We start from the raw sequence: 27,848 nt of genomic DNA on the forward strand, positions 1-27,848 counted from the left end.
TGCAGACAAGGTAATTTCCACATGAGTTAGCAGAACAGCTAGTTGGAAATTTTTGATAAAATCTATTTTACTTTGAAAATGCAGATCCAGTGAAATGTGAAGGCTTTCCACTGGAAAGAATGAGTTTTGCTGGATTTCTCAACTAGTTCTCTAGAAAATTTGTAAATGGTCACAATATTTTAACCACCACTGCTATTTTTTCAGACCAAAATTTATACTCCTACTGCCTTACAGCATGACATGAAAACGCAACATATTTGGCATCATCGCTTTATTTGTTTGAACTTCAATATTCTACAGATCTTTTACCCTTATTTTGGATCAAGAAAAAGCTTGAGATGCTAAGACATCACTGGGGTAAGCAAACCATTTCCCATAAACTGTGGGAAGCTCAGGCTGAGGAGCAATGCAGAACATAGGACGTACCCCTCCTGTTAGCACCAGTTAGTACCACAGCCGGGTTTCTCTTGACCTCGTGGGTAACTCGTGCTGGTTTCTGCTGACATGAATGCGGTCTGCAGGGGCAGGGTCTGGCCAGCCCGGTCACACCTCGTCGTCCCCTGTGCCAGCACCAGCCCTGGGTGCTCGCCCCGTGCCCTGCTCCCGGCCAAGCTGAAAGCACGTCGCTTTTCCTATCGCTGGGAGAAAGGGGCATTGCCCTCAGTGCTGACGTGGATTCAGTTCTTCTTGCAGTACCTGTGAGACCACAGCCTACAATCCTGTTTTTCCTCGAATCGGGAAAGCACACAGACATCGATAAAGATAATAACCCGACACGCCATTTCCCTGGCTCAGTTTCTGTGCCTTCACAACCTTTCTTTGGCCTCAGGAGTTCTCCAGGCTTGCTTTCTTTTTTAAAGCTTACCTCCCCCTTCCCTGGGAGCTTCTCTGTCCCTTAGCAGGGCCAGCATCTCTCTTCCATCCCTCTTACCCTAAGCTTGATGTGTCTTTGGGTGCCTTCCCCGCAGGGTAAAACCAGTACCAGGATCCCTTCTCCTATTTTTAGCACACGCTTTAGCAGATGCTCTAATCCCCGGAGAAACCTTCAGGCATCAGCAGCCCGCTGTCCCCAAGCACCGCCGTCCCCACACAGGTCAACCACCAGCTGCTGCTGCTGCTGATCCACAGGGACACGACACAGTCTGTGTCAACAGTGCTGGATAAACACGGCTCCGGAGCACTCGGGAAGCCCAGGGCAGCGCCTGGCACCGACCGAGCACCCGGTGGTACGCGACGTCCCCGCCGGCCACCCAGCTCTGCGTGGCTGCAGCCCTCCGCAAGCCTTGATGCGAGGAAGAAGCCGGCGAAGAAGCAGCACAAAGGGCAGGACATCTTATGGCGACACGCATGGAAAGTACAGCCTGGGAGGGGGTTTAAATGAGGAACAGAGGCCACACAAAATGTACCAGAAACACCCACCAAAGGCAACAGCAGAGTTTTGGGCTCCGGCCAGGCAGCCCCCAAGAGCGTCCCTGTAACGTCACCAAGCGCCTGGGCTGGGGAAGGAGGCTGGCACGGCTTTAGGGACGGGCTGAAGCCGGGCTGAGCTCACCCACCTGCTGTCACGGAGCTTTGTGGGCGTGCGGGAAAGCACGTCCCTGCCCCAGGGAGCTCGAGTGCCACCCGAAGACAAGGGACCCTGCTGAGGAGAAGCGCAGAAGAGACCAAGGTGGGCACGGCAGGTCCTGGCACAACGTGCTTCGTGCCCAAAACCCAGCTGGCTGCGTCTCCCCAGGGACATCAGCTGGGGCCCACGCTGGAGCAGGGGATGGAGCTGGGGAGCACCGGGATGGGAGAGGACGAGGGCTTGTGGTGGCGGTGGGAGGGTGGCTGGCATGCACCGGGGCTTTGGTGAATGAGAGGGACACAAGAGCTGCAGCAAAAAGAAGAAGGGTGAGCATGGAAGCAGAAGATCCAGCAAATAGCTGCCCTCGAGCAGGAGGCTGGGTTTTCACCAGCAGCACGGGCTGCCTGCCCGTCCCAAAGGTCCCTGCAGGGTGGTGACACGCAGCACCAGGCTCCCCCGCGACGCCCCGGGCACCCCGGCATGGCCGGTCGCTCGCCGTGACGAGGCGCAGAGTGCCAGATCAAAGGGAAACTGAAGCGGGGATGGAAACGCGGGGCCATCAAAGGCGCTGGGGGTCCCTCGGGAGCTGGATGCCCATCAAAGTCCGGGAAGCTGCAGCCCCAGTGGCAACGTGGGCAGCGTGGGGAAGGCATATGTTTTACAGCAAAAACGCCTTTTGCTTCACAGCAAAACCACGATAAGCTTGAAAGGGAAAAGAAAAAAAAGAAAGTTAAGTAATTGGGATTTTAAGTGACTTCCAAGCCCTTCTGCTCTCACAGCCTCCAACCCAGCAGGTGTGTGGACAAGCAGGTAGCCCAGGCCAGTTGGAGACTTTCAAGGTGGAACCAAAGAGATAGGAAATGTTTCATTGCAGCCTTATTTTTATCCTTCCCCAGAGCTGGCCCCAGCCCTTCAGGTGCTCGTCAGGCACCTGGCTGCTGTCGTGGGGGGAGCAGCACCGCTCTGCCCCGGGAAGCTGGACACACTGCACCCAGGACAGACAGCTGGCTGTTGTGTGCAGACTGAGAGCACCCATCGCACCGCCACAACAGCCGCCCCACATCGCTGCTGCAGCTCACCGTCCCGCTTAGCGCCTTCTCCTGCCGCCCTCCCTAGCTGGGCTCCTAGCCCCCCCAATATTAAACACTGCCCGAGTGTGGGCTGGGTGCTCAGAGGGTGCCAGATGCCCCAAGAACCGCGGCTCTGCCAGCACTTACCCCCTGTGACGGAGACCGAGCTGCCCCTGACTCGGGAGTGCAGGCGCTGGGGGTGGGAACGTACAGCACACACACCCCCCCCCAAAGAGCCCGTGACCCAGCATCAGCCAGGGACAGCACAAGACTTGATTTTTTCTCTTATTCTCACTATCCCAATGGGTGAGGACAGGGCAGACTTCCTTCCTGCATCCACAGCAGTGCCTGGGGTCGGTTTAAGCCCTGCCAACTCCACAGCATCCTTCAGATGATGGCTTGGCAGGGAAAGGCAGAAGAGAGAGGTACGTAGGATCCTGCAGAAACCCCCTCCCCACCCCCGGCACTGTGACCCACCACCGGGTACCGTTCCCTGCCACTGCCCACTCCTCGCAAGGCTGGGTGATGCTTTCGAGAGCAGGAGGTTAGCTGACCTATTAAACCTACTTAAAAGGCAGGTAGTGACTGCTGGAAAAGCTGTGAAACACTCAGGTGGTGCCAATGGAGACAATTCCCTTTCCACAAACAGCCCAAGATGGGTTCAGGGGGGTGGGAGATCAATAGAAGCAGCCCAGGCCTAGGTTTCTTGTCCTGGGTGATGAGAATGTGTGACGGCAGGGCAGAAAACCCACCCGCAATTGCTTATAGAGTGTTTAATTTTTTGCAGGGAACAGAGCAGCTGCGGGCACCTTCCCTCTAGAGTAGGAGAGATGGCCCAGAGCTCGGCACCAGCCACGCTCCCTTTATTGGGTTTGCAAAACACACAGGGTACCAGAGAGGGGAGAAGACCTAAAATACAATAATGTTATTAATATTATTAACAATTAGAGTTCTGACGGATTGCTACAGTTCCTGCTCCTCAGGGCTGGGCTACACTTTGGTGATGCTGTCTGCTGGCTTTGCCTCGGCTGGCTCCTCCCTTTTGGGGTGGTGGGGCAAGACCCCCACCCTGTTGCTCTGGAGTCCCACACGCTCCGGCGACTTCTGTCCTTTCTTCAGAAGGCAGCAAACCCCGGAGCTGAGAAAGAAAAGGCTCATCACGACCACGAGCAGAGCCAGCGAGCCGGTGCCCTTGGGTTGTGGACAAAGCCACCAAGGACTGCTGGTTATTTTGGCTGAGAAGTTCCTGCTCTCATCCCAGTAGGTGCAGAGGGCTTCGTCCACGTCCCGCACGCCCACGCCGGCTGCCTGCAGCACGTCCAGCCAGGCCAGCGAGCAACAGCTGAAGGGGTTTCCAGCGACGGACACGTCCTTCAGGCTGTGGGACCAGCTCACGAGCGCCAGCTTTTCCAACATCAGCAGGTTGTTATTGCGAACGTCCAGGCTTTCCAGCGGGGAGCAGAGAAGACCTGCGGGCAAAAGGCTCAAATTATTGCCCGAGAGGTCCAAGACTTTGAGCGTGTCCAGGCAGGGGAGCTCTGTCTTGCTGTTGTCCATCTGGTTGCCCCTCAGAGAGAGTTTCTGCAGGGAGAACTCCAACCCCCCCAGGGCTTCCTTAGGCACGAACAAGTCCTTGTTCCCCGACAGGTCTAGGGAGAGCAGCGAGGTCCGGTTGAAGGCGTAGGGCTGCAGCCTGGTGATGTTGTTATTGCAAAGCCTCAGATGCTTCAAGCGAGGCACGTTGTAGAAGGGGGTGCAGGTGCCTCCTCCCAAATTCCCTCCCCGATCGCTCCCCTGGCTCTCGCAGGGCTGGAGGTTGTTGGAGCCCAGATCGATCGTTTCCAGCTGAGGCAGAGAATCGAAAAACCAGCGTGGCAGCACGTGGATGGCATTGCCATGGAGGTCCAGCGAGCGCACGGAGAGGTTGGCACGCTCCGGCGGCGCAGGAGAGCGGTCGCTGGGCTCCGTGCCGTCGGCGAGCGACTCCCCAGCTACGTCCTGGAGACAGTTCATAGCCAGGCTGAGGCTGTGCAGAGAGCCCAGGCTGTGGAAGAAGGTAAATGGGAACAGCTGCAGCCGGTTATTGCTGAGATCCAAGTCAGCTACATGTGTCAGACCGGCCGCGGTACGCAAAGTCCTATTAAACCTCGCCATCTCCTTGTAGTGCAGTACAAACTCCCCCGGATGGCGTGAGCCTGGGAGCAGGGAAGCAATAAGGTTGTTGGAGAGGTTTAAGTGTGTGAGATAATGGGCTTTGGGGAGCTCTGGAAAATAAAGGAGTCTGTTATGGCTCAAGTCGAGCACTTGAAGCAGGTAGGGCTCCGCTGCCTCCTCCGAGACGAAGAGCTCCAGGGCGTTGTGGCTGAGATTTAAAACTCGCAGCTGCGTGAGGCTGAAGCCAGAGATGCAGTGGAGGGAATTCAAAGCCAAGTTCACCACCTCCAGCTCTTCCAGAGCCTCAAAAGCTCCCTTCTCGATTTCCATGATGTAGTTGTTGCTGAGGTCGAGCTCGCGCAGCCGTGGCGCGCTCTGGAAGATATCCATCAGCAGGCTGGTCATCTTGTTCCCGGAGAGATCCAGCATCCTCAGCCTGGTGAGGTTGCTGATGTACCAGCCTGCCATGTGGCTCTCCAGATTATTTGCTGACAGGTCCAGGACCTCTATATTCCTGAGCAGATGAAAGGCTCGCCCATTAGCGAGGTAATTGCGGTCCAGGTGGTTTGATCCCAGGAGGAGAAAGCGCAGCTGGGGCAGCTGAGCCAGGGTCGTGTCTGACACGGCTTCCAGCTGGTTGAAGCACACATCCAGGTACTCAAGCTGCCCAAACCCTGGCATGTAGGTGCCTGACAGGTTTTGGATGAAGTTGTTGGAGAGCTCGAGGTACTTAACTCCTTGGCTGAGCTCCTTTGGAAACTTGCGCAGGCCAGCTCCTTTGCAAGACACCTTCGTGGGGCTCTACAGAGATGGGAGAAGCTGTCAGCATGAGAGGGGCGACAAACCACAGCTCCAGCCAAGCCATCTGCTCTCCAAGATGGGCAAGAACAATGTGGAAATGAGCACTAAGCCTGGGATGGGAAGGGGCTGGACCACCTAAAGCCACAGCTCAGAGACAAGAAGCTTGTCCCCAGGGTTAAGGTGGGCTTTCTGAGACACTGCTGAGTTTTTTTCTGATGGTGCAAGGAGAAGGCTCAGCCTCTGGCCCCTCAGGCTGTCCTCCCATACAGCCCAGCAAGCAAGGTGGGCAAAAAAGAAGCGTAAGCACTGAAGATGCAGCAGGCTGGTGGGGCAAACCCAGCCTCTGGAGGGCACTGGGACAGCCCAGGGACTGGTCCAGAGCATCCCTGTCCTGTCTGGGCAGAGAAAGGGCAACCGTCTGGTGGGCTCAACCTTCCCTCTCCCTCCAAACTGGTTTCCTCTGCCAGTGTGGAGTTTGGAACCTGGACATGGAGGAGCTGGTTTCTGTCCCTCACCCTGCCACGTTTGTGGTGGGACAGAAACCAGCTGCTCCACATCCAGGCTCCCGACTGCCTTGCTAACATGCGTGGCAGCTGTCTGAACCCCCACGAGACCCTGCACGCCGTCCTGCCACTTGGCAAGCATCTGGAGCTGACACCCCCGTGGCAGGGACTGCTGGAAGGTGTCACCGGCACGGCAGGGACATGGGAGCAGCTGCGTGCTGGGGACCTGCTAGTGGGTGACCGGCTCAGAGACAGGAGAGCAGAGAGGAGATCAAAGCTGGGAAGGTTAAAGAGATGGAGGCTGGAAGGAGGGGAGAGCCGTGGGGAGGAGATGCACCCTGCGCTGCGCAGAGGGATGCTGGCAGCCCCGCTCGGACCCAGCGATGCTGCCGGGGCCATCCCAACCCAGGGGCTCCTCGGAAAGCAGCCTTACCTGCTGGCACGGCATGGACCTGGACCTCGTCTCCCCACTAGATTGGGCTCTGAGAACAGACGGGAGCAGCCAGAGCAGCAAGCATCCTCTTTCAGCCATCCGATGTTCAAACAAGAGCATGTTGGGCTATGGGCACTGCCAGCCCCGTCCCGCTCCTCCAGTGCTCTCTGGCAAGCTGGGCAGGAGCCGGGCTCTATATAAATAGGCTTCAGGATGGGATGGGGGAAGGAGATAACACATGTGGGTGTTCGTAGCTACGGAAGTGGGAAAAGAAAGACATAAGATTGCAGAGGGGGAAAAACAGTGCAAAAAGCCACAAGGAAGGGAAAGAGAAACGGCAGGACGGGGAGGAGGCAGGGCTGCACCGGCGCCCAGGTGATCGGCTGGACCGACCACCAAAATCCAATGCCGGGAGGCAGAGGTGGGTACGCGGGAAAGCTGAGAGGTTTTGGGGGGAGTTCCCCTGCGTGGACCTGCTCTTCCTCCAGCTTCCTCTGCCCCGTACCGGGGCAAGCCGTGCCCTGTGCCAGCTGGTGCTGAGGACACCGGGAGCAGCCGGCGATGGCTCCCCGGCCATCCCACGCCGGGGACCGAGCTCCTGGGGATCACCGTGGGACTCCCGATGCCTCTGGGGCCGCAGGTGAGGCAGAGCAAATTCCCCTCCTTGCACCATCGCAGCCCAGCCGAGGGGACTCTCCCACGGCACCTGTCCCTCCTCGGGGAAACAACGGCTTCCCGGGATTTACCACCTGTTCCCAGCGGGATGTGCCGAGCTGGCACCCCCCTCCTCTTCCTCCTCTTCCTCCCCAGGAGCCCGCTGTGCTGCGAGTGCTGGGCTCCTCGCTGCCATGTCCCTGCCAGGACCGGAGGACGGCTGCTGGGTCACCTCCTCACCCAGGGCAGGAACCAGACAGGGACTTTCCCTGCGGCAGCTCCAGGTGGTATCTGGGCTCCCAGAGCTGCACCCCACCACAGGGATTTTTTTTGTAGTGACATCTCCGTGTCCCTGTGCCACCTAGTGCCCACACGCTCCCGGGGGGGGGGACGGGGACGGGACATGCTCCACGCATGCTTTGTGGGGCGTTCCGCAAAACGCACATTTTTGGGGTTTTTGGCTGGCTGCAGCCCATTTCTTTCCCATCCGAAAGAGCACCTCCAGGCTGCTGCGTGGCTGCCCAAGGATGTGCTTTGCTGTAGTTTCAGCTGTGGAGCTGTTGCTCTAGTCTTAGATGCGTTTGGCAGGGGAAAAAAAAATAAATTATATATATAAACACACAGGCACATCTGGAAGATGAAGCAGCCTGGCTTCTGCTGCTGCCCCTCGCCCTGCCGACAGCGGCCGTGATGGGGAGCGCTTTGCCACCTCCGGGATGTGGTTCAGCCTTGAGCTAGACCAACGTCACCAGTCAGCCAGGGCTCAGCCCGGACACCAGGGCCCGTGTTTTGGGCTGACGCTCGCTGCGGCGGACCTGGGCTCCAGCAGCAACCGGGGCCAGGGCAGCTGTGAGCAAACAGCCCGCCGTTGTTTTCGGAGGCGCGGTGAGGATAGCACATCTGTGCAGATGTAAAAATCCTGTAGGCTCCGGCCAGGGAAACACCGACCTCTGGATGAACCTTTGCCTTCAGCGTCCCTCGTCTACCATCAGCAGCGGAGCGCAGAGCCCTGAAAGAGGAAGGCAGCACAGGGGAGGAACCGCGCCATGCGAGCGCTCCGGCCCCCGGTGCAGCCCCCAGGGCGCCTGGCCCCACCGCCGCCGCCGCCTCGCCCGGGGAACCCCGACCCTCTCCTCCCTGCATCCCGAATTGCTGGGCATGGGTCCGCACAGCAGGCACGGCCGGCCGATGAAATCAGCTGAAAAGTCCCCGATTTTGATCAGGGACTTCTGCGGAGAACCCCTGGGCATTTGCATCCCAAGGCTGTGAACTCCCTTTGTAGGAGAGCCTGGCAGAGCGAGACGGGTGCGGACCGAGAGCCGTCCAAGGTGCCCTGCAAACACCGAGAGGCTTTTCACGGACCGAGAGCCGTCCAAGGTGCCCTGCAAACACCGAGAGGCTTTTCACGGACCGAGAGCCGTCCAAGGTGCCCTGCAAGCACCGAGAGGCTTTTCACGGACCGAGAGCCGAAGGCAGAGCGAACCGCGCAGCACCAACTAGGGAAGAGATTCACGCTGGCAACTCACAGGGCATCCCGCGCTTCTTGCCACTCCTGGCCTCCAAACTGGCTCCCAGGTCTCCAGAATGGTCTGTTAGAGAGAGATGCCCCTGTTTCCCCAAAGGCTTTCACGTGAGAAAGCCCCCCAAAGGATGGGACGAACTAGCAGCAGGCCAGAGGATTGCAAAAAAAAAAGGGATAAAGCCACTTGCCCACTGTCACAGCCGTCCCGCAGGGTGACAGACGCTCGGTCCCATCCTGGGCGTTAAGGAGGCAGAAGGGTATGCGGTTATCCAAGTACACCGAAACTGTCCTTCTCTCCCAGTAAGTAGTGACAGCAATGCCGTTTTCTGCGCATTCCCCTGACTGCAGAGAGCAGCGGGGAGTCAGAAGGCAAATGCTGAGCAGCGCTGAGCCCGACGACGGGACCGCTGCCACGGCCACAGCAGCTGCGTATCAAACGCTCCCCGAAGGACGGGGAGATGCTTTACCTTTCAGCTGTGTCCCATCGCACAAGTGCAGCCAAAATACTTTCCACAGAAACTCCTGGTTTGGCCGGGGAAGGAAGTCCCACCCAGAACAGCAAGATCAGGAAAAAAAGCTTTATTTGCAAAGAAAATATTGACAATTTACATAAACTTACATCCTAATTTATATACATTATGTATATTTTATATACAGATAGTGTCTTGAATAAAGATGTTGAAGCATGAAACAGCATCAGTATATCACCGTGCAGCTCTAAAAGGTAACAGGGAGAGTCGTGTCTCTCTTCCCACAACTCCTCTCCCGGTTTGTCGCGGAGTCCAAGAGGCTTTCTCCCAGCCTGGGAGTGATGAACATGGGTAGGGGTGGGTGGGAGTCAGGCTCGTAAGTGGGTGCAGCCACGAAGCGTGGCTGCAGTTTTCCCTTCCCCTTTCTCCCCAAAGCCGGCGCCAGGGCAGGTGCCACCAGGCTGCAAGTGAGCGGGAAGGACTCCCCACGCTCCACCTCCTACCAAGAAGAGGGGAAGAAACACGGACGAGCCAACGCGCTTTGCTCAATTCCCTCCCAACGCAGCTCGGGTGCCCTTCAGTGGAAGGATGATGCCAAGTCCCCTGATGGGGACAGTGGGTGCCAGGGAGACCACAACCGCTTACCTGGGTGAGAAAGGTGCTGGAGGGAAGGAAGGGCCAGGTAGTTTTGGGGAGGGAGCCATGACCTTTAGGTCTTCCTTCAAAAGGGGCCCTGAACTCAACAGCCGAGCTGGCTGCCCTAGAAGTTGTCTCTGTAGAGAGGAGCTTGGGAGGCAGAAGGGTTTCAGCCGATGCGTTATATACCGATTAGCTGCTTGGTACGTTTCTGCAGCTGGAGTCCAGCCGAAAGTTGGGCAGCAGAGCCAAGGCACGTGGGCAAGAACAGAGCCAGCAAGTACCGCCGGAGAGAAAGGCTGGCTCACGGGAAACCAGTGGTGACTGGTTTTGCATCCACCACCTCGGATACACAGACATTTGTAAGTGAAGCACTTCTTTCCCAACCGCACTAGGAACCTAGATGCGTCAAAATTCACAGACATCGGAGGGAAAGACTGGAGCAAGGCCCTGTTCCTGCTGGAGTTTGTTAAAACCTCCCATACGCATCCTCCCCGCGCTCCTCTGAGCTGCTTCCAGGCCTTTTCAGCTCCAGTTAAGGGGAAGAGGCACCAAAGATGGTGGGACACCATCTAGAGAAGCATCACCAAGAAGCAGCTATACTACAGCCTAGGTAACCTGCGCCGTAATAGTTCATTAATGAGAACGTGTTGCTAGAGAGGCCAAAGGGTTTCAAGTATAAAGACTCTCCACGGCTGCTACAGGACTGGTGATCCGCCCGCTCATCCCAAGGATGAACACGGCTCTCCGTACCAAGGCCACCGGCACTCAGGTGTTCCTTGCTCTCCAACTCCACGTCCAACTCCAACTCCACGTCTCCAACTCAGCCACACCGAGCTCACGCTTTGGCGTAACTCGAGCATCAGAAAAAGCCCGGGAACAACCTTCCGTGGCCTGGGAAGAGGGAGGAAGGAACCGCTCCCTTCTGCTCTCCTCCCGCATCCCAGGCAGAGGCCAGAGAGGGAACTCGACAGCGGTGCGTGGGGCTTTTACGGAGAGAAGGGATTCTCCCTCTGCCTCCTCCTGCCCGCAGCCATAGTCAGGAGCAAATCACAGATCCTGCCAGTGGGGGACAAGGAATGCAAACTCCATCCATCGCGCTCTCCCAAGGCATTGCCTTATTTCTGCTTGCCCCTAAGTCTTGCTGTTCAGGCTGTATTCTAAAGCAATTCTGTTAATGATTTGCTTAATGTTCTCACTATACACAGTTGTCCTGATTCATTCTTGTCAGAGGAACATGTCCTTCTTAATCCATTCTAAAGGAAATAAACCACAAAGACTAGTTAAGTGCCCCTAAGGCTCTTGCTAGTCCAACATGTTAAGGCTAGAAAGGAGGAGAACATATTGAAAAAGAAATAGCAGGCAATTTTTCATGCAGTTATTCTGCAAACTGCACGCCTCCTGTGAATAGCAAGGCTGTAGCCAAAGCTGGGTGCCCCCAAGAAATATTTATCTCCCAATAACTGCAATACTTGGCAAGTGAGATCACTCGCTACGGATGGGGAAAAGTGACGGAGCCAAGAATGCTTCAGCCAGGGTGGACCCTTCTGTGGTCAGATCAGTCGCTGCAGCACAGCGCTGAGACACGTCCGCTCCCACGTCCCTGCAGGTGACCACAGCTGGGCCACCTCTGCTTGGAGATGGAGGTCATCACCAAGACGTCGGTTCCGGACTTGCCCCATTCGCTACGTAGGCTGAAACTTCACTACCCTCTTTAAAGAAAAAACATGCTCTGAAAAGAAATCCAGTTAAAAAAACAAAACACAACACAACCAAGCAAAAGCCAAGGCATGACAAAAAAAGAGCAATTAGCGCTTCAGCCTCTTCCTCAGCTCGAGCACATCTTATAGCTTTAGGTCTCCCCAGTTGAGGGGAGGTAACGGGAGAGAGTTGCTCAAGAAGCCAAAAGAAACAATAGTGTCCCAGCTCTTCTATTAGTCACCAGAAATCGAGTTATGACTAGACTCAGCAGGGCTCAGAGAAAAGAAAAAGTGGTGACTTCATGCTGGACCAGACTTTTTAAATACAATTTTTTTTTGCTAGAGACTCCATCACCACTTATTAGAGCATTTTAGGTAGAAGGGTGCCAAAAGGAAAGGGGTGGGGGAAGGAAGGACGAAAACCACATCTAAAAGCAGGACAGTTGCTATTAAAACAGAAAAAAAATATTTCCTGTTTGAATATTTTATTCTTAAACATGACAAACTTCTTCAGAGTGTTTTCACAAGTACTTGTGTCTGCTCTACGCGGCTCGGTGAAGCCTGTAGAAATGTGTTCTGGTTTGCAAAATATTAATTAAAAAGACCAAAAAAAAAAAAAAACAACCAACCCCAACAAAACACCAATTGCTGTAACAGCAGCAGTACTTTAAGGCAGCCCCATTAGGGCAAGGTATACCTCTGGGGTAATGGCAGGAGCTGAAAGTAGCAGAGGCGCTGGAACCGGGAATCAGCATTTTCTTTGGGACTTTGTGATTTCTGGAATGTGGAGGCAGTTTCCTATCTGCTAAGCCTGCTCTATAAAGTATTCATCTTCCTCTCGCACTTACTGCTTTTGCAGCCTGCTTCCAAGCTCTAGGTAGAGGCACTTCGCCGCCTTTGCTCGCACTCCTGAGGATGAATGTAAACACCACTGACCCTGTCTTATTCACCTCCCTTCGCACCCCGCGGCCGTTCCAGTTCGAACTGGGAAGGCAGAAAACCAGAAACCCCCTTTCTTGCTTTCGTTAGCGTGCAGAAGCAGGAGTGCCTGGATAGGACAATTTGGACATTAGTCTGTCTTCTCCCGCTACCGCCTGGGATGCTCTTGCTAGTGCAACATAAAAGCAGAGACCCACACCACTCTCAACAAGCCTCGTGTGAAGATCACAGAGCAGAGTATCAGTGCAGTAATACTTGAAATACTGAGACAAGGCAGACACAACAGCCTTTCTTCCTCACAACGCTTTTTCAACTAGCTTTTTGATCCAAGTCTCCACGCAAGTCACAGAAGACAATTGTGCTTCCTGCATTCACATATAGGAATAAATAGCTCTGGATCAGTTTTCTTTATGGCCGGATTACAGAACCCCCTGAAATACTGATACGCTTATGAACAGCAGCACTGTGCAGTTCTGTGAGTATCCTTGGACATGCCAAGTTCATCTAGGATGCTGGTGCATCTCCTAGGCGTATGGCCCCAAAGAAAGTTGTGTGCTTGCTCATGTTGATGGAGATGTCAGCATGGACCATTTTCACAGCGATCTTCTGCCTGGCTTTGAGGAGGCAGACCCCAGCTGTATAGCAGGTATTGAAGTTGGTCTTGCCGGTCTCAATACTCCGAGTGCATTGCAGAAAGGGCTTTTCATCCACCACCACCTCATAGCTGGCAAAATCTGTGAAGTTTATGTAGTATACCTGATGTGAAGCAGGAAGAAGAAAGGTATTAGGGAGTGTATTTGTGCACAGAGAAGAAGTCCACATTCCTTTCAGTGTGTACATATATGTTCCCTCCGCTAACGTTACCTTCCTTGGCCCCAGGACACTCATGGGAGGTTGACTTGTTCGAGGCAGAAGGCACCCGAAGCCAACCAAGCATGAGGAAACTCTGCATTCCACTTCATACTGACACAAGCATGCAAGCAGCCGTGAACCCACGTATCTGAGGCTGAGAGCTGTGAACCCTTGCTTTAGACCCTGCTTACGACAGGAAAACATACAAACCTGCACAGGCCTAGTTACAAAATTGTGTAGACAGCCCTATCTGCTACAAACAGCTCTTCATCCAACAAACAAACAGAAATATTTTAACTGAAGTCCTCTTTCACTTACCTGGCCAGTCCCGCTTTCTGGGTCCCATGAGCCTCCTTTAGTGTTGACATCAAAAATGCCCTAAGATGTACTGGGAGTTGCCTTCTTTGTAATTGGACTTGAGGTGCTTTCAAAGGCGTAAGCTATTACAGGGAAGACACTCTCCCAACCTCCACAGCTTGGAAGCAAATGACCTCATGGTGTTTCTGCTGACTTAACTCTTAGACCTAGCGCCTAAGTCCCCATGACTCCATTACTCGTTACTTAACCACCTCCCACACACTGATTCTGAAGAACTGTGAGATGCACGAGAAAGACCTGTCCAAAGAGAAGTCAGTCCCAGGGAGCTGCTTCTTCCCGACAGAAGAAAACCAGCCATTTTGGATGCATCTGCTAATTCTTCTTAGTCTACACCCTGCGACCACAGAAACTACACAAGATTGAGTCCCTTTTTTCCTTGATGGGCTGCAAACGACTAAGGCTTCGGAGGCACAACACTGTGGCCAGCAATTAGCATTAAGCACTTGGGGAAACGATTATACTTTGGCCCACGAAGAGTTATTTTTCTTGTCCCCATCCAAACCAGACACGTTACCAGTTCCACGGAAGAGCACCTAACTTGACATCCACAACCCACTTTATCCAACCTGGTACAGTCCCACCGGGGCTGCCAACTGAATAAAGGGAATTCCTGAGCAGGAAGTAATATTAGAAGCCCAGAGCAAAGTGGAAGTCGCTTCATTGCGGTTGTCACACAGAAACCCTCTTGACTTGCTAAAATCTGTCCCAGAACCGGGACAGTTTTTGAGTCCGCAGGCGGGCGGACACCCTGCGTGCTCTGGAAGAGCTTCGTAGCTCATACGCTACACAGCTCAGCAATTCTGCTCAGATTTGCAAGACACTGGGAGCAGTGCGTTAAAATGACAGTCCATCTCCTGCATTTTATTTGAATGGGGAGAGGAAACTATGTCTTATTTAGCTGTATACCAAATCTAATACAATAAATTATTACTCTGTTTAGCCCTTTTTACAGAAGCAGGTCCGTACATCCATCGTCGGTACCAGCTAAAGCAGCAGCTGAGCCATCCCGCTGCACAATGCTGTTGCTGGTGCATCGTGTCGGGTCTGAAGCTACACGAAGAAGGTGGAGGCAAAACGGGAGTTACCTGGGCTGGAGTTTGGCCAAGCCACCTGGGCCGAGTCCTATGCTTACAAAGAGTGACATGGCTTCGCAATGATCACAAGTTGCCAGGGTTTTGGTCTTACATCTCTATTAAAGCACTGAGCCTAGCATCCTGCTGGGACCCTTGTTCTGCAAGGAGTAAGTTTAGATGGGCTGGTGAATGACTGCACAGACAATACGGAGGATTTAAAAAAAAGGCATTGGTGGCATGTGGGATCTGGCCGGGCGTCTGTGCATGTGTTTCGGTAACTAATCTCTCGCAGCTGGTGTCACGGCGAAACGTGTGACCTTGCACTTCGAAACTCTAAGGTCTTCCTCCGACACACATCTCCTAGAGCACGAAGTGGTTAAAAGTACATACAAGTTCTTGGCATTTGGTAGTTGTCTGGAGCCCTCTCGTGGTTCATGCAAGGCTTCCATTGGAACACAAGAATAGGAGTTAGGCCTAGGACCGTACTCACTTCTACCTGACTATAGATGAAGTATGTGCCGTCCACCAGTACCTCCAGCTCCCCACTGCGGGCATGCAGCTTAAACACCTTGGGGTTCATAGTGATGCGAGACCAGTCATTGAGGACTCCACCTGAAAGATCTCAGTATGAGAAAACGGCAGTCACTCAGTACCCGTCAGAATGAAAAGCGCAGGAGCACAGAAATACAGTGACATTGCAAGGTTTCATACACAACGGCTGGCACAGACTCAAGTTGAAAAGTCAAGTAACTTGGTAAGAAAATCCCAGAATTAAAGACTATGGTGTGTTAGTTTGGACTCCTCTCTATAGCTCTAATTACACCATCACTTGCTGGTGGACACTCATTTCGTTTAGTGCACAGCACAACTGATTTACATCTCTACTTGTCCTCGTCAAGAGTAGTTCTCCTCATCCTTGACAACTGGCATATGACCTTTTGTACTATGCTACGTTCACCCCCCAGCGCTGGATACAGACTACCTTGCCTCCTCCCGACACTAAGTTGAGCTTATTACCGTATTTGAGCGTTTTACAGGCCTGAAAACATGTTCCAGTATCAACCCCGCTCCAGAGCCAAGACGCTCCGGCACGTGCAAATCAATGCCAGTACTGTAAGGTATTTGCTAAGTTTTCTTCATTCACCTGAGGGGCCAGGGGCCGATTTTTCACACTATTTTGGTATGTTCAGCCACAGAACCCAGGTGTGACTGTAACAGCACTTTTTCAGGTGCCTGCTGAAGAGCATCTGCTCATGGCCCTTGTGAAAAGCTTTGTTACTGGCAACCTCCCTGGTATCATGGAAGAAACTCTGCAGCAGAGGTAGGACCGTGATCCAGTTCTCCAAGAAGTATCCTCAACTGACATCACCCAGCCTTGAGACCACTAAATCTCTTCCTCTACTTTCCATCTCATTTATTCACCACCCCACACCTCTCTACCCAGCTTCCATGCTAAACAAAGTGGAGCTTCAACAGACGCTATGCTGAAGACCACGTCAACAGGTACGTCCTTGAGGACCACAGCCAGGCTAGGGTGACAACGGTGATTCCTGTCCTCGTGGGAATGGGACTACGCGTGGCCAATCTGTCTGCCCCCCCGCTCTGTGCTGCTGGGCTGGAAGATGTTCTCAGCAGGAGCATCATGATTCAGCCTTCACCCTCATTTTAAGCCTTGGGACCATCCCTAGAAGAAAACTAGTCCTTGCAGCAAAAGAGACAACAGTATGATAGAAAAAAATAATGTGCAGCTATCGGACTACATCGTCTCTCAGGACACGTGTGTGCGTGGAGGCCAACTTAGGGTTACACAATCGATTTTAATTCTGGTATTCCTTGACTTCAACATTCTTGACTTTGTAACTAGCATTATTTTAACAAATGCTTCGTCATTACATTTCCTAGGTTTTTAAAAGCCATAACAACAACACAGTACAAAATTGTATCACGTCACACCACCTTAACCCCTGACAGGGCTCCTCAACACGGTCAGGACTTTATAGACCCCGAACCCAGTGCTCTGGCACTGGAGCCAATGGAATAATGGACAACATGAGTAGACCTCTGTTCTCTGGACAGGCCAACAAGCAGGTCCAGAGGACACACTTCACCGTGAGCCCAGAACAGAACCATTCTCTATAGATGCCTTGTTTTATCAAACACAACTCTTCTCTTCCCAGTCTTCATCTGCTTTTCAGCTCCCTGCCCCCAGTTGCGAGCCAGCCAGGCTGTGTTTTCTGCTGGCTGTCAGCTGGACAGCATTAATGGCTCACAGCATCAGATTGTTCCCGAGCAGCAGGGAAGTACACTTACAGGGCAATTCCCACTCTTGGAGAGTAGCGTACGCTCTGTAAACATACAGGCTTCCCATTAATAAAGGGATAATTACTTTTTGAACGTAAGCAAAACAGCATCTTTTCCCTCCTATTGTTCTTAGGAGCGGCCAGTTTCCTTTTTGTTTTGGGGAGCTTGCCCCCACCCCGCTGTAGGCATACTTCCCTACCCATGAGAAATTTCAGCTCCCACAGCTCACATCTGCTGAAAGAGCGAAATTGCCTTTCAACAGAAGCGCTGGCCAGCCCTCATCGTCCCGCGCATGGGGCAGAAGTTGGCGGACAGGGGTCCTGCAGCTCCGTCCCTGCCGCACCAACCCTTGGGAGCTGCAGCCCTCCAGGTCTGGGATGGGGGTACGTGTCCCGGGACTGCTGCCCGCTCTCCCCGGGGACCCACACGTGGTGACTTCGGCAGGGGACAACACAGCCAGCTCCTCTCCGGCACAGCCAGACATCGTGAGCAGGGAGGCAAGCAGCTAATGAATGAGACCCAGCTGTTGGCAAAAAGAGCAGGAACTCGAGCAGAAATTGGATAGGGATCCGGGGAGGAAGGAGGAGAGCAAAGAGCTGCTTGTGGACGTGAAATGGCTCGGCAGGACTCGAGCTTAAAGGCTTAAAGGCTGTTGGTGGGGGTCGAGATGCACAAGGGACTGCGGAGGCTGCGTATGTACATGCTCGCAGCGTAACGCAGGAGGAGCCGGTGGCTGTGCACCTCTGTGTCCTCACACTGCAGCTGTGCCTTCCCCTGCCATAAATTACTGGGAAAACTGGAGAAAAACACAGGCTCGTGGGGCTGAGACAGGAAAAGGATACACTGAGGGCTTAAAATAGAATAGAGTGGGAAAGAAGGCTGGCCATCGAGGGGCTGAGGAAAACCCATGATACGACAGCAGGTTGGAGGAGGCACGATACATATCTGGAGGTCAAGGAGAAGGGACATTCAGCGGGACAGAATTACTGGGATGTACAGAATAGAGATAATCTGGGAGGTAAATAGGAGCACAGGGGAGACGGGGATGGAGGCTCAACAGAAAACTCCTCTAAGGGCGTCTGGGCAGGGGAATCAGACTATCTCAGGGGGAGGCCAACAGCCAGGACCCGTGTTATAGGATGCACCGAGACCCAGACACGAGGCTACGGGTGCAGGATGGGCTCTTTTCAGTAACTGCCAATATCATGAGATCCTTACCATTCTTCACTTGGATTGCTGAGCCTTGGCCTTGAAGGTGGACCACAGCTGGCTGCAAAGGAGATCACAGGGATTTCAAATTAATGGGAAAGACTGCGTCATTTTACAGTCACTCGACACACCTCCCAGCCCTGGTGACCAGTACAGAGGCATGATAGTACCCTGAAATCATTAATGCTTTTCATAAATGAAAAAAAAAGATCAGAGCAGCTGACAACAACATGTTTAAGTAGTGGAGAAGAGGTGAGAAGCCCAAGCCAGATTAACATGGCTTTCTTATGAGCGATTAAAAAGGTGAGCTCAGGCAGTCACTCTGTGTAGCTATGATTTAGCACACACAAGAAGGGGTGGGTTTTTTTCAGAACTATACCATCGAACACAACATTAGCAAACATAGCCGGTAAAGTTTACAAAAACCCAGGCAAAGCTGGGTTTTTCCCTTGAAAGAAAATCAACCAACCTGGATGTCTCTGGAACCGGCCTTGTCTGTGGCACCTGCAAAATGCAATTTCACATAATTGAAGAGGAAGCTTGAAAGAGCTGCAGTAAACACTCCTATAAATAAAACTTCTCTTACTCCATAATAACCACTAACCCCCCATTTTTAACAGAAGGAGGAGAGTAGCAGCGGTACAGCGTGCAGCTTAATGTTAAAGAGTACATAAACAAGAGAAAGAGTCATCCTACTTTTTCCTATTTTACTCCTACGTTTCTGTCTAACATCATCAAAATTCCCCAACGTTATTCAACCAGTTTCCACTAGAAGGACAAATTGCACAACCCTTTTCCTGATCGGTAGTGGCAATAAAGCCTCTTGGCTGCAAAGATTACAAGTTTCACTCTGCAGTAACTCAGGTCATTCATTGCATTCAAGCTACATGCTGAAATCTCTTTTCTCCAAGAGCCAAATCTCTATTAAAGAGGAGATGCTTGTGGGCAGTGCTCCGGAGTGCTAAGGACCTCATGCTGCTCCTGGCCTCTGCTTTGGCAATTTCTGAGATATAAACCAAGAATTCAACCAAGTTTTCCTTTGAGAGCCATGTGAGCTATGGGGTAAGAGTCCCGATTTCTCTGAAGATACATTTTTTTAATACTAGACCGTTTATATGTATATATATATATATATATATAAAAAAATGTAAAACCCAAACAACACTGATGTGAACTTCCACTAATCAGCATTTTAAAGAGTTATTAAATTCAGGGATTTTAACAAAATAATTGGCACATGACTCTGTGGAGAAACAATATGGTGCAGATACAAGGAAACGAACTAAAAATGAAGCCGGGAACTGCAGGAGAAAAAGATATTTTCATCTGGCTGGTACGGGAGGCAAGCCGCCTCGGTTCCCGTGGTTCGTGGGCCGGCTCAGCAGCTGTGCTAAGCGTCAGCCTTCCCGGTCCTGATGTAAAGCTAGGCTTTGCGTCAGCCTAAGAGGAATTAGCAGAAACACCAAGTCAACGCCAGGAAAAGCCACCTTGCAGCCAGCTTGCGCACACAGAAATTGGTCACCGGCAGACTTCAGCGGGACGCTTAAGAGCGACTGAAGCTCCGCAGGTCTTTGCTGCTCCTTCCCCGCATCCTCCTCCGACGGGCACCCACGTCGCCCGCGGCATCGCGCCCAGAACCACGGCGGCCGGGCTCCCACCGCGCGAGCCGAACTTCTGCCGCCCCTCTCGTCCCTGCCGTGGGTGCGAGGACGAGCCCAGGAGCACCCGAGTCCTACGCGAGGATGCTGCACCGTGGCGTTCGGACCCTACGCCGTCCTCCGATGGAATAAATCTGTATTTGTACAGCAGCGCTGCCGCATCTCCCGCATCCCACCTCCCCCGGTACGCGAAGGCTCCGAGCGGGGAAGGGGACAAACCAGTTACCTGAGGGACCCTGCAGTCCCGGTGGTCCCTGAGGACCCGGCGGGCCAGGGGGGCCGGGCGGTCCCATGACGGTTGTGCCGGGAATCCCCGGGATACCGGGAATGCCAGGAGGACCCTGGGGCCCAGGAGGACCCGGTGGCCCTTGGGGACCGTTGGGCCCTGGAGGACCAGCCTTCTTACCTGAAAAATAGAAGGTTAAACGTTAGCTTCTCCGCACACCGAGCGTGGGATGGTCTTTTACCTGCAGGAAAGCGCTGGGAACGAGGAAAGCAGAAGACTGGGGATGGATCATTGCTGGCTGGAGGGCAGGGACAAGGAGGAGCACCCAACCGACTGGGATGGGATGGGGGTCCCACGGCCCCGCACCACCAGGACAATGCTGCCGGCAGAGCAGAAGCAGGTTGCCGCCTTGCAGGCTCCATCCAGCATATGTAATTACATTTAAATGAGGCACGCGGGCTCTTGGAGGCCTCCCAAGGAAGGGAGGCTCCGACGGTCTCTGCCCCAGAGCTCTGGCCACAACCCTGGCCCGGCCGCCCCGATTTCGGCACGGGGCCGGGAGGTCCCACAGCCCTCAAAGGCAGCGTGCCCGAGAGCCGGCCGCATCCCTGGGGCAAGGTTAGGAGCGCTCCCTTCGAGCAACCGCAGGCTGCAATGCAACAGAGGGAAAGCTGGGGCGTTAAAAGCCGAGATGAACCGCTCTGCAGCTTCTTGGTTTTCGGGTTTTTGATGGAAAACAGGTGCCATCTTTTCTACCTGCTGTATACGTATGCGTTAGCGTGTAATCCCCACGGCTTGATCTCCTGTTGGAAGGAGAGAGGTGCCTCCAGAGGGCAGTTCAGAGCTGAGCTTCAGCTCTTCTCCACCAGCTGCTGAGCACCCAGGGCGATGCGGGAGGGATCCCCGGGGCGATGCGGGAGGGATCCCCGCCGCTGCTCGGTGGGGACCAAGTGGCACGTCTCTATGGTGCGATGAGGATGCGCTTAACGTGCACGGAAGGACCAAGATGCTACAAGGCCTTGAAAGAATTAAATGTGCATTTTTGGGGCTTTGGGTGGAGGGCTAAGGGAAGGACTAACCCAAACAGGAGGATGAAAGCGCTGAAGAATTGCCACGATCCTCAAACACATCTCATCACGCCATCCCAAGAAGAGAAACAGCGCGGCCATGTAAGCAAAGACTCTTACCAGGCATACACACAGCGGAGTGAAATCAGGTCTGCAGGGAAAGCCTGACCTGTGCTCTCCTGATTTTCCAGACCCCTGATAGCAATTCTGTTCTTTTGATGTAGTTTTTAACAACTTTGCAACAGCTCTTATGCCAAAGATCTTTATTAACTTAGCAAAATTGCTTCAATTGCTGAAACAAAGTCTGCTGTAGGACAGAATTAAAACACTTTTTTAGATGACAGCAGCAGTTAGGATATGAAATAATGGTTACTGGAATGGTTTCGGAGCACGTTTATGTACTTTTTTCTCTACTAATACCCATCTTTGTCACGGAACAGAACTATAAGCAAAACCCCATCTATTTTAGTTAGCTGAGAAGTGGAAATCTCTAGATGGTCACTAGCCACGAACAAGGGCAGATGGAAATTGGCATAGGAGAACTGTGCGGTTTAGTTTCAATGTGCAGAAAACTAAGTTAAAGTAAGCACGGGTGATTAAAGTAATATTGGTATCCTGCAAAAATGGGGCAAAGGCTTAAGGGGACAAATTGTTCGCAGCAGTATTTCTGCCCAGAGGAGTAGCTGTGTCTTCAAATCTGAGCTGGCAACAAGCCAGCCTTCGTCTCATCCAGCAATTCTCCTCCTCCTCAGGATAATGACATGCTTTGGAAATTATCATCTTGCATCAAACCCCTTACCCATTTCCCCTAAAGCACACTTACTAAATTCTTCTCATTCACATGCCCTCCGATCTAGGCCATCCGAATGAAGGATCATATGTAGTAAGTCAGGAATCCTGCTGCTGTCACTCCTTGCTTTCCTTCCCAGGAGGGATACATATTACAGCTGGTTTAACTAATCTGTCTCAGAAATCTGGTCTGCTACTAAATGAGCTGCTAGTTTAGCAGTAAAACAATTGCACATAATTCTGATGCCGCACAGGGACACTTATTTTCTGTGCATTCCCGCTCCTTCAAGTAATTTCAACTACTTTTCTGCGTTAATGGATCCTCGCTTATTAGAGTCACAAGGCCAAAAATAGATATTCAGTAAGTATAAAGCTCTCGATTCATCTTCTAACTGAGGGGACCCCAGTCCCACCACAAGCAGCTCTCCAGGGAGGGTCTCCGGCACCCAGGTCCCAGCGTGCCAAGTCTCTGTCTTTACCCGCACGCACCAGGCAGGCTCCAAAACTCAAAGCAGGCAGAACCAGTAAGTGTTCCCTTAATCATCATTCACCAAACAATAAGCTCTAACTCTAAAAAAAATTAAATGTGACAATACCATAAAATTAAACTATTTTATACAGTGCTCCAGCTGTATATAATACAGCTCTATGAGATCCCCCTGCTACTCCGAAATTGCTATGAATACCACAGTCATCATTTGTTATTAGTTCGGCTGATTTAACACAGGTTTAGGGTTTCAGAGTTTTGTTAGGACAAACTTCTCAAACAGAAAATTTTATGCTGCTTTTGAGGGTAAATATAAATTGAGTTTCTAACTATAGTCTGTCTCAACCTCTCAGCCATAAATGTTGAGTTTGTATCCAAGGATTAAAAGCGATTTGATGCGCTATTAAAGTAGCACAGACACACAACGCTTGGCCGCTCTTGCTGCCGCAGGTCGCGACGGCGGGCTGGAGCACGTACGTATGCGGGAAGGTCTCTCGAGGGACCCAGCAAAGTGCCAAACAGCTAACTTTTCCATTAATTAAATCTACGTTAGGTGCAATAGGTAGCAGGCAGAGAGTTGACATTGCACCTGTCGGTGCTTTACTGCACAGGCTTGGCCCCGAGCGCGTTTTCATCGATTTTATCGAGCTCCCTGGGCTTCGGAGGCAGAACCACTCCGAGTTGCACGCACTTTCTGCGTTTCCCGTAACCTACGAGTAGGTGCCCTGGTTTTTAAAACGGGCACAGAAGCGTTTTGATGGTTACAAGGAGCAAAAATCGGTAATCTGACCATTTCCCTGAGATCAAGACGGCAGCATGTTTTTCAGGGAAAGTTTATAAAGCAACTCAGATCCTTTGATTTGCTCAAGTTCCTGGTTGCAAGTGTATGACCGTAAGCATTCCCCAGGAGTCCTACACAAACAAGGACGGCACCAGACACCCCATGGAAACCCAGGGCTGCCTCCCAAATAACCCAAGTCACATACGCATTTTAAAAAATACCCAATTACCCGTTGCAAACCGCTTGGGGAACGTAAGAGTGTCAGACAAAATACCCGGGGGCTGACCGACACTCAGAACTGGCAAGTAAAAGAATACTTCTGAGGTTAATACACAACCAGAAGTGAGATGCAGAGCGTATCTACCTTGACTTTGGTGGGTCTGAAGGAGACCCCAACCTGCAGCAAGACGCAGGGCAGGACAGGGATAGAAAGCTAAAGCTGTTTTGGCAGAGATGACCTAGCAAACAGCAAGTGCCTCTCGATAGCTGGTACCTGACTCAACTATTTAATTATAGCATCTTCAGAATTACTTCTATACAACACAATTAACTTCCTTTAGCTTTCAAGGAAGGCTTTAATGAGCGCCGATGCTCCCCTGCCGTGGCAACGGGGGTGCACGAGAGCAGGTGACGGTCCGGGTAGTGGGACCACGTTAATCCTGCCCTCCCCGGAGAGGGAACCTGTCATTCCATGTTGGCTAAAGAAAGTTCTTAGCCACGCAACAGAGGCAGAGAAAGGAAAATTAAATTAAAACTCAAACTTACCCTTTTTCTTGTTTTTGACTGAACTTGGACCTACAAAGAAAAAAAGAAAACTAGTGAAATTCAGTGATCATTTCATCTTAGAAAATCCCCACTGCCACCAACACCCACCGACCCAGAGGGTGCCTCTCCAGAGCTGGAACAAAACTGGCAACAAAACCGGTAAGCCAAAGATGTACGTAGAGTTTTCTGTTTTCTACAAACAGCAGCTGTGAAGGTATAACGATTTTACCGAGACCCAGATCTGCTTTACCCTCTCCGAGACCAGCAACCGGTGGCTGGTACAACGCAAGCGAGTGAGTTTTGGTGGGCATCTCTCTCCCTTACTGCAAAGATGAGTTAAACCATCTGCTCGCGGCCAACGGCAAAGCTCAGGTGACGGATGCTCTTCAACCTTGAGCCAGAGCTTCGCTCTCAGATACCAGCTCAGTTCCAGCTCCGCTGAACACTGCCCAGAGTTTTGCCCAGAGATTTGCCGTATGTATCCCCTGAAGTCACTGACAGAAGTACAGCGCGTCAAACCTGCAGACAGCAGAAATCCTGAGACTCAACAGAACCCATTTAAAAATACGATCCCTAAGCAGCAGATTATTTTTCAAGTGGACAACGGATGCATCTGTGGCCTGTGCGGCCATACGTGAATTTTCTCTGTTAGCTTGAAATCGCCACGCTTAACATTTAGAGCTGACACACTTTACTTCCCGATGAGGACAGGTTAGAAGAAAGTTACCATGACTCAGCTCTCAGCAGTAACCCAAATACTTGCCAGCCAACTTGTTTAAAAATAATAATAAAATACAAAAAAAAAAAACCCAATAGCAAAGAATTAGTATGAACTGGCTTATTTAAACAATGGGAATACAAGCCTCCCTAGCAAGAAGTGAAAATATTTATAGTGAAGCTGAGAAACTACATGACTTTTTGAGCAGAAGCTGAAGTGTGAAACATGTTCCACTGCTTCCTCAAAAATTAATCACGGATGGGAATGAACTGCAAAAATCCCCAAATACTCCCTCGCTGTTCATCAGTGAAATCCCTCTAAAATCCAGGTTTAAACACGCATCAAAGACTGAAATCACCTTTAACTGAGATACGCTTATAATGAATGGAAGGTAAGGAGGTAGCTTTGAGTCTGCAGTGGTAGAGAAAGACAAATTACCAATTAGTACAGAAGTGCCATGTTTCCATGGCTAGTTAAGAGTAAAGATGAGAGAAGGACCAGAGAAATACCCAGCAACCTTACTGATGCCTTTTCAACAGGAATATGAATTTAATTATTTGGGTCATGGGAAAATGATGGTATTATCTAATTTATTATTTCTGCTAATTTGCTATTTTTTTATTAATCCATACATTCACAGTAATAAAACATGTAGATAGCACAAGCCATAGGTTTCTAACAATGCCAGTCCTAGTATCTCGTTTGGTAAATACCGACAGGCTCCTCTTTTTGCATTTTCTGAGCTCCCGCGATGCAGAATGAGCCGCAGTCATGCTGGCGATCTCCACCGGCCCTCATCTTAGAGACCAGCTAGTTAATAACATTTCCAGTGAAGAGAAAAAACTTGTCTGGGGGACATAATTTAAAAAAAACCAAACCAAACCCCAAAACCCAACACAGCAAGCGAAATGCAAGTGCTGTGTATGTGTCTCTTCAGACCTCGGAGTCACGAGAGTTTATTTCATGTTATATATATCACACCATTAGCGCTATAACCAGAGTGAAAGTACAAATAGCTGTGGCGAGCCAAACACATTTGAAATGGATGGAACCAATTAGCTTCAAAGATGAATGGGAGGAATGAGAACCACATGCGATGTCAATGTTCACAGTCTATATTACAACACACGCATCTGTTCCAGGCACGGCAGAGAGAGATGTTACGGCTGTGCAAGTGAATCTTTCGACAAACACAAAAATACTTCTGACATGAAAAAAACACAGTATTATTAGCCTTGGGAGCTTCTGAGTCTCTGGGGTTTGCATCTGTTCATCTCCCAACAGGAGGGGGTGGATAATTTAATTGTAGCAGGGAGCCATAAGGTTCATCCGATATACCAGAAGACAGAATTTTCCTCATTTTTGCTCAAAATGGTAAACTCATCGGCTCTTTCTCAATTTAGTCTACAACGGTAACAAAGTCTCTTCCTGAGTTTGAGAAGCAGAGTGCCACCAAAACACCAGCTCTATCTTCCCCTCAGTACGAAAGGTGCTGAGGCACAAGGCTTGAAAACTTTACTTGATATATGTTGTCCCAACATTTACGTGCAGAGGAGAAAAAAAAATAAATCCTTTCTGCCATGCTTTTCTGAGGCCACACCCCAATACTTAAGCAATAAAGCCTGTTAAATGCTGCAGGGGTTGAACACATACGACACGCTGGTTATCTGTTCATTGATGGAGCAGGTTAAATACCTACAAGTTAGGCAAGCGTAAGTCTTTCCTAAAGTCTCCTCCTCCACCGTTAATGCCACCTCACCATCCCACTCCTCCTGCAGAGAGGATCCCTGTCTCAAAGCCTTTTTACACTACCCACGTTTATTTAGCGTAATTTCATGGAGGCCATTAGATGACTTGATTCCAAGGAAGGTCTATGAAAAGATACTTTTTTTTTTTGCTCCAAGATGCAGATTATAGGCATGTGCACTACTTTCCTCTACAGTATCGAAAGCCTTATAAAAAAAAACAAGTTACAGGATACCTACTGCTGCTTCGGAGTCCGCAAGACCTGCCATCTCCTTGTAGAAGGAAATTGGTTTGACTTGAAGAATTCTCCACTGATCAACACTGTCTGCTACCGCTCTCGCCTCTGTTTTCAGGGGCTTTACCACAGCACGTTTGAGGATTTATTCCAGTCCCGGCAGGATCCGAGAGCAACCTGACCGGTCAGCTGTTCCTCAGCACCTCTTTTTCCTTCTTTATAAAAATAACCTCGAGTTTGCTTTTCTGCACTTTTCTGGCATCACCTCTCTTCCTCACGAATTCCTTTAAGTATCTGTTACGAACATACTGGAGATCAAGCCCGTGGTCTTGGCTGCTGGTATTAATTGCGACAGCTATGCAAGCGTAGCTGTTTTTCTCCGTATGTGCTTGTGCTCGACTGTTGTACTGCTTCTTTGTACCAATCCCACCTATCTCCCACCTCCTTTCCGCAGGCTGTCTGCTCGTGTTTGAGGTCAAACCAGACCCCAGACCTAGGGAAGTCCATCCCCTTCTACATTTCCTGTCTTTCATCTGAAATTAAATTTATGCTTATGCTCTAATCCCTCCTTGAAGGAGCTGTCAGCTCTATTCCACCTCTCATTTTAGCTTTCCTTTGCAGAGGAGGGGAAGTTGACAAGAACTGTTAATACAGAAGAGGACCGGGATATCGGAGAGGACAGGCTGGATGGTTTTGAAGCGTAATAAGCACGGAATGAGATTCAGTCATACAAAATGCATAGTCCTATAAATCATATATACATGGGGAATAATAAACTTTTCTGCTGGATGGTGGAGCTCCTCAGATGGAGCTGTGGAAGACAACGTCTGCACGTACCGAGTTGCTGTCGCACAGCCAGGAAAGGCAGAAATACAATCCTAAAAGATCAGTGGAAATACCTCCAGCAGACATGGGGCAATACTGATGCCACTCAGTAGGTAGGAGTGAAAATCCTGGGAGTAACGCAGTCAATCCTGATCATCTACATACAGAAAGATCAATTTAAATGAGAACAATTTCACAGAAGGGCTCCTGGGAAGGTCAAGAAGCGGTCAAGCAGAGCTTGCCTGGTTGGCCATCAATGATGGGAAAGGGTTGACAGCACCACTGCAAA

At 51.3% G+C, this 27,848-nt stretch overlaps 2 protein-coding genes across 4 annotated transcripts in view; both read right to left on the reverse strand.

Moving 5' to 3' along the window:
- Nucleotides 1-254: 254 nt before the first annotated feature.
- On the reverse strand, nucleotides 255-6,718 carry LOC126050185 (transforming growth factor beta activator LRRC32-like). Its single transcript, XM_049827755.1, has 2 exons — nucleotides 6,529-6,718; nucleotides 255-5,592 (listed from the first exon to the last, which is right to left on the reverse strand). Exons 1-2 carry the CDS (start codon nucleotides 6,646-6,648, stop codon nucleotides 3,628-3,630), a joined length of 2,085 nt encoding a protein of 694 aa, XP_049683712.1. The 5' UTR covers nucleotides 6,649-6,718; the 3' UTR covers nucleotides 255-3,627.
- A 2,625-nt stretch (nucleotides 6,719-9,343) lies between these two features.
- EDA (ectodysplasin A) overlaps nucleotides 9,344-27,848 on the reverse strand; it is an 81,966-nt gene continuing 63,461 nt past the window's right edge. The window contains exons 3-8 of one of the 3 annotated variants that reach the window (XM_049827764.1): nucleotides 24,036-24,065; nucleotides 20,147-20,326; nucleotides 18,732-18,766; nucleotides 18,272-18,323; nucleotides 15,249-15,364; nucleotides 9,344-13,205 (exon numbers count right to left, since the gene is read on the reverse strand). In XM_049827764.1, the coding sequence (XP_049683721.1) occupies nucleotides 12,954-13,205; nucleotides 15,249-15,364; nucleotides 18,272-18,323; nucleotides 18,732-18,766; nucleotides 20,147-20,326; nucleotides 24,036-24,065 (665 nt within the window). In that variant the 3' untranslated portion in view covers nucleotides 9,344-12,953. Of the gene's footprint in view, nucleotides 13,206-15,242; nucleotides 15,374-18,271; nucleotides 18,324-18,731; nucleotides 18,767-20,146; nucleotides 20,327-24,035; nucleotides 24,066-27,848 lie in introns of all 3 variants that reach the window. The other 2 variants (XM_049827762.1, XM_049827763.1) reach the window with 2 other exon arrangements.

This window comes from Accipiter gentilis, chromosome 24, assembly GCF_929443795.1.
Source record: "Accipiter gentilis chromosome 24, bAccGen1.1, whole genome shotgun sequence".
Lineage (NCBI taxonomy): Eukaryota > Metazoa > Chordata > Aves > Accipitriformes > Accipitridae > Astur > Astur gentilis.

Coding starts and splice junctions, on each gene's coding strand:
- LOC126050185 (XM_049827755.1), bottom strand. CDS start 6,648: ATGCTCTTGTTTGAACATCGGATGGCTGAAAGAGGATGCTTGCTGCTC. Junction 5,593..6,528: donor GGTCCATGCCGTGCCAGCAG/GTAAGGCTGCTT, acceptor CCATCTCTGTAG/AGCCCCACGAAGGTGTCTTG.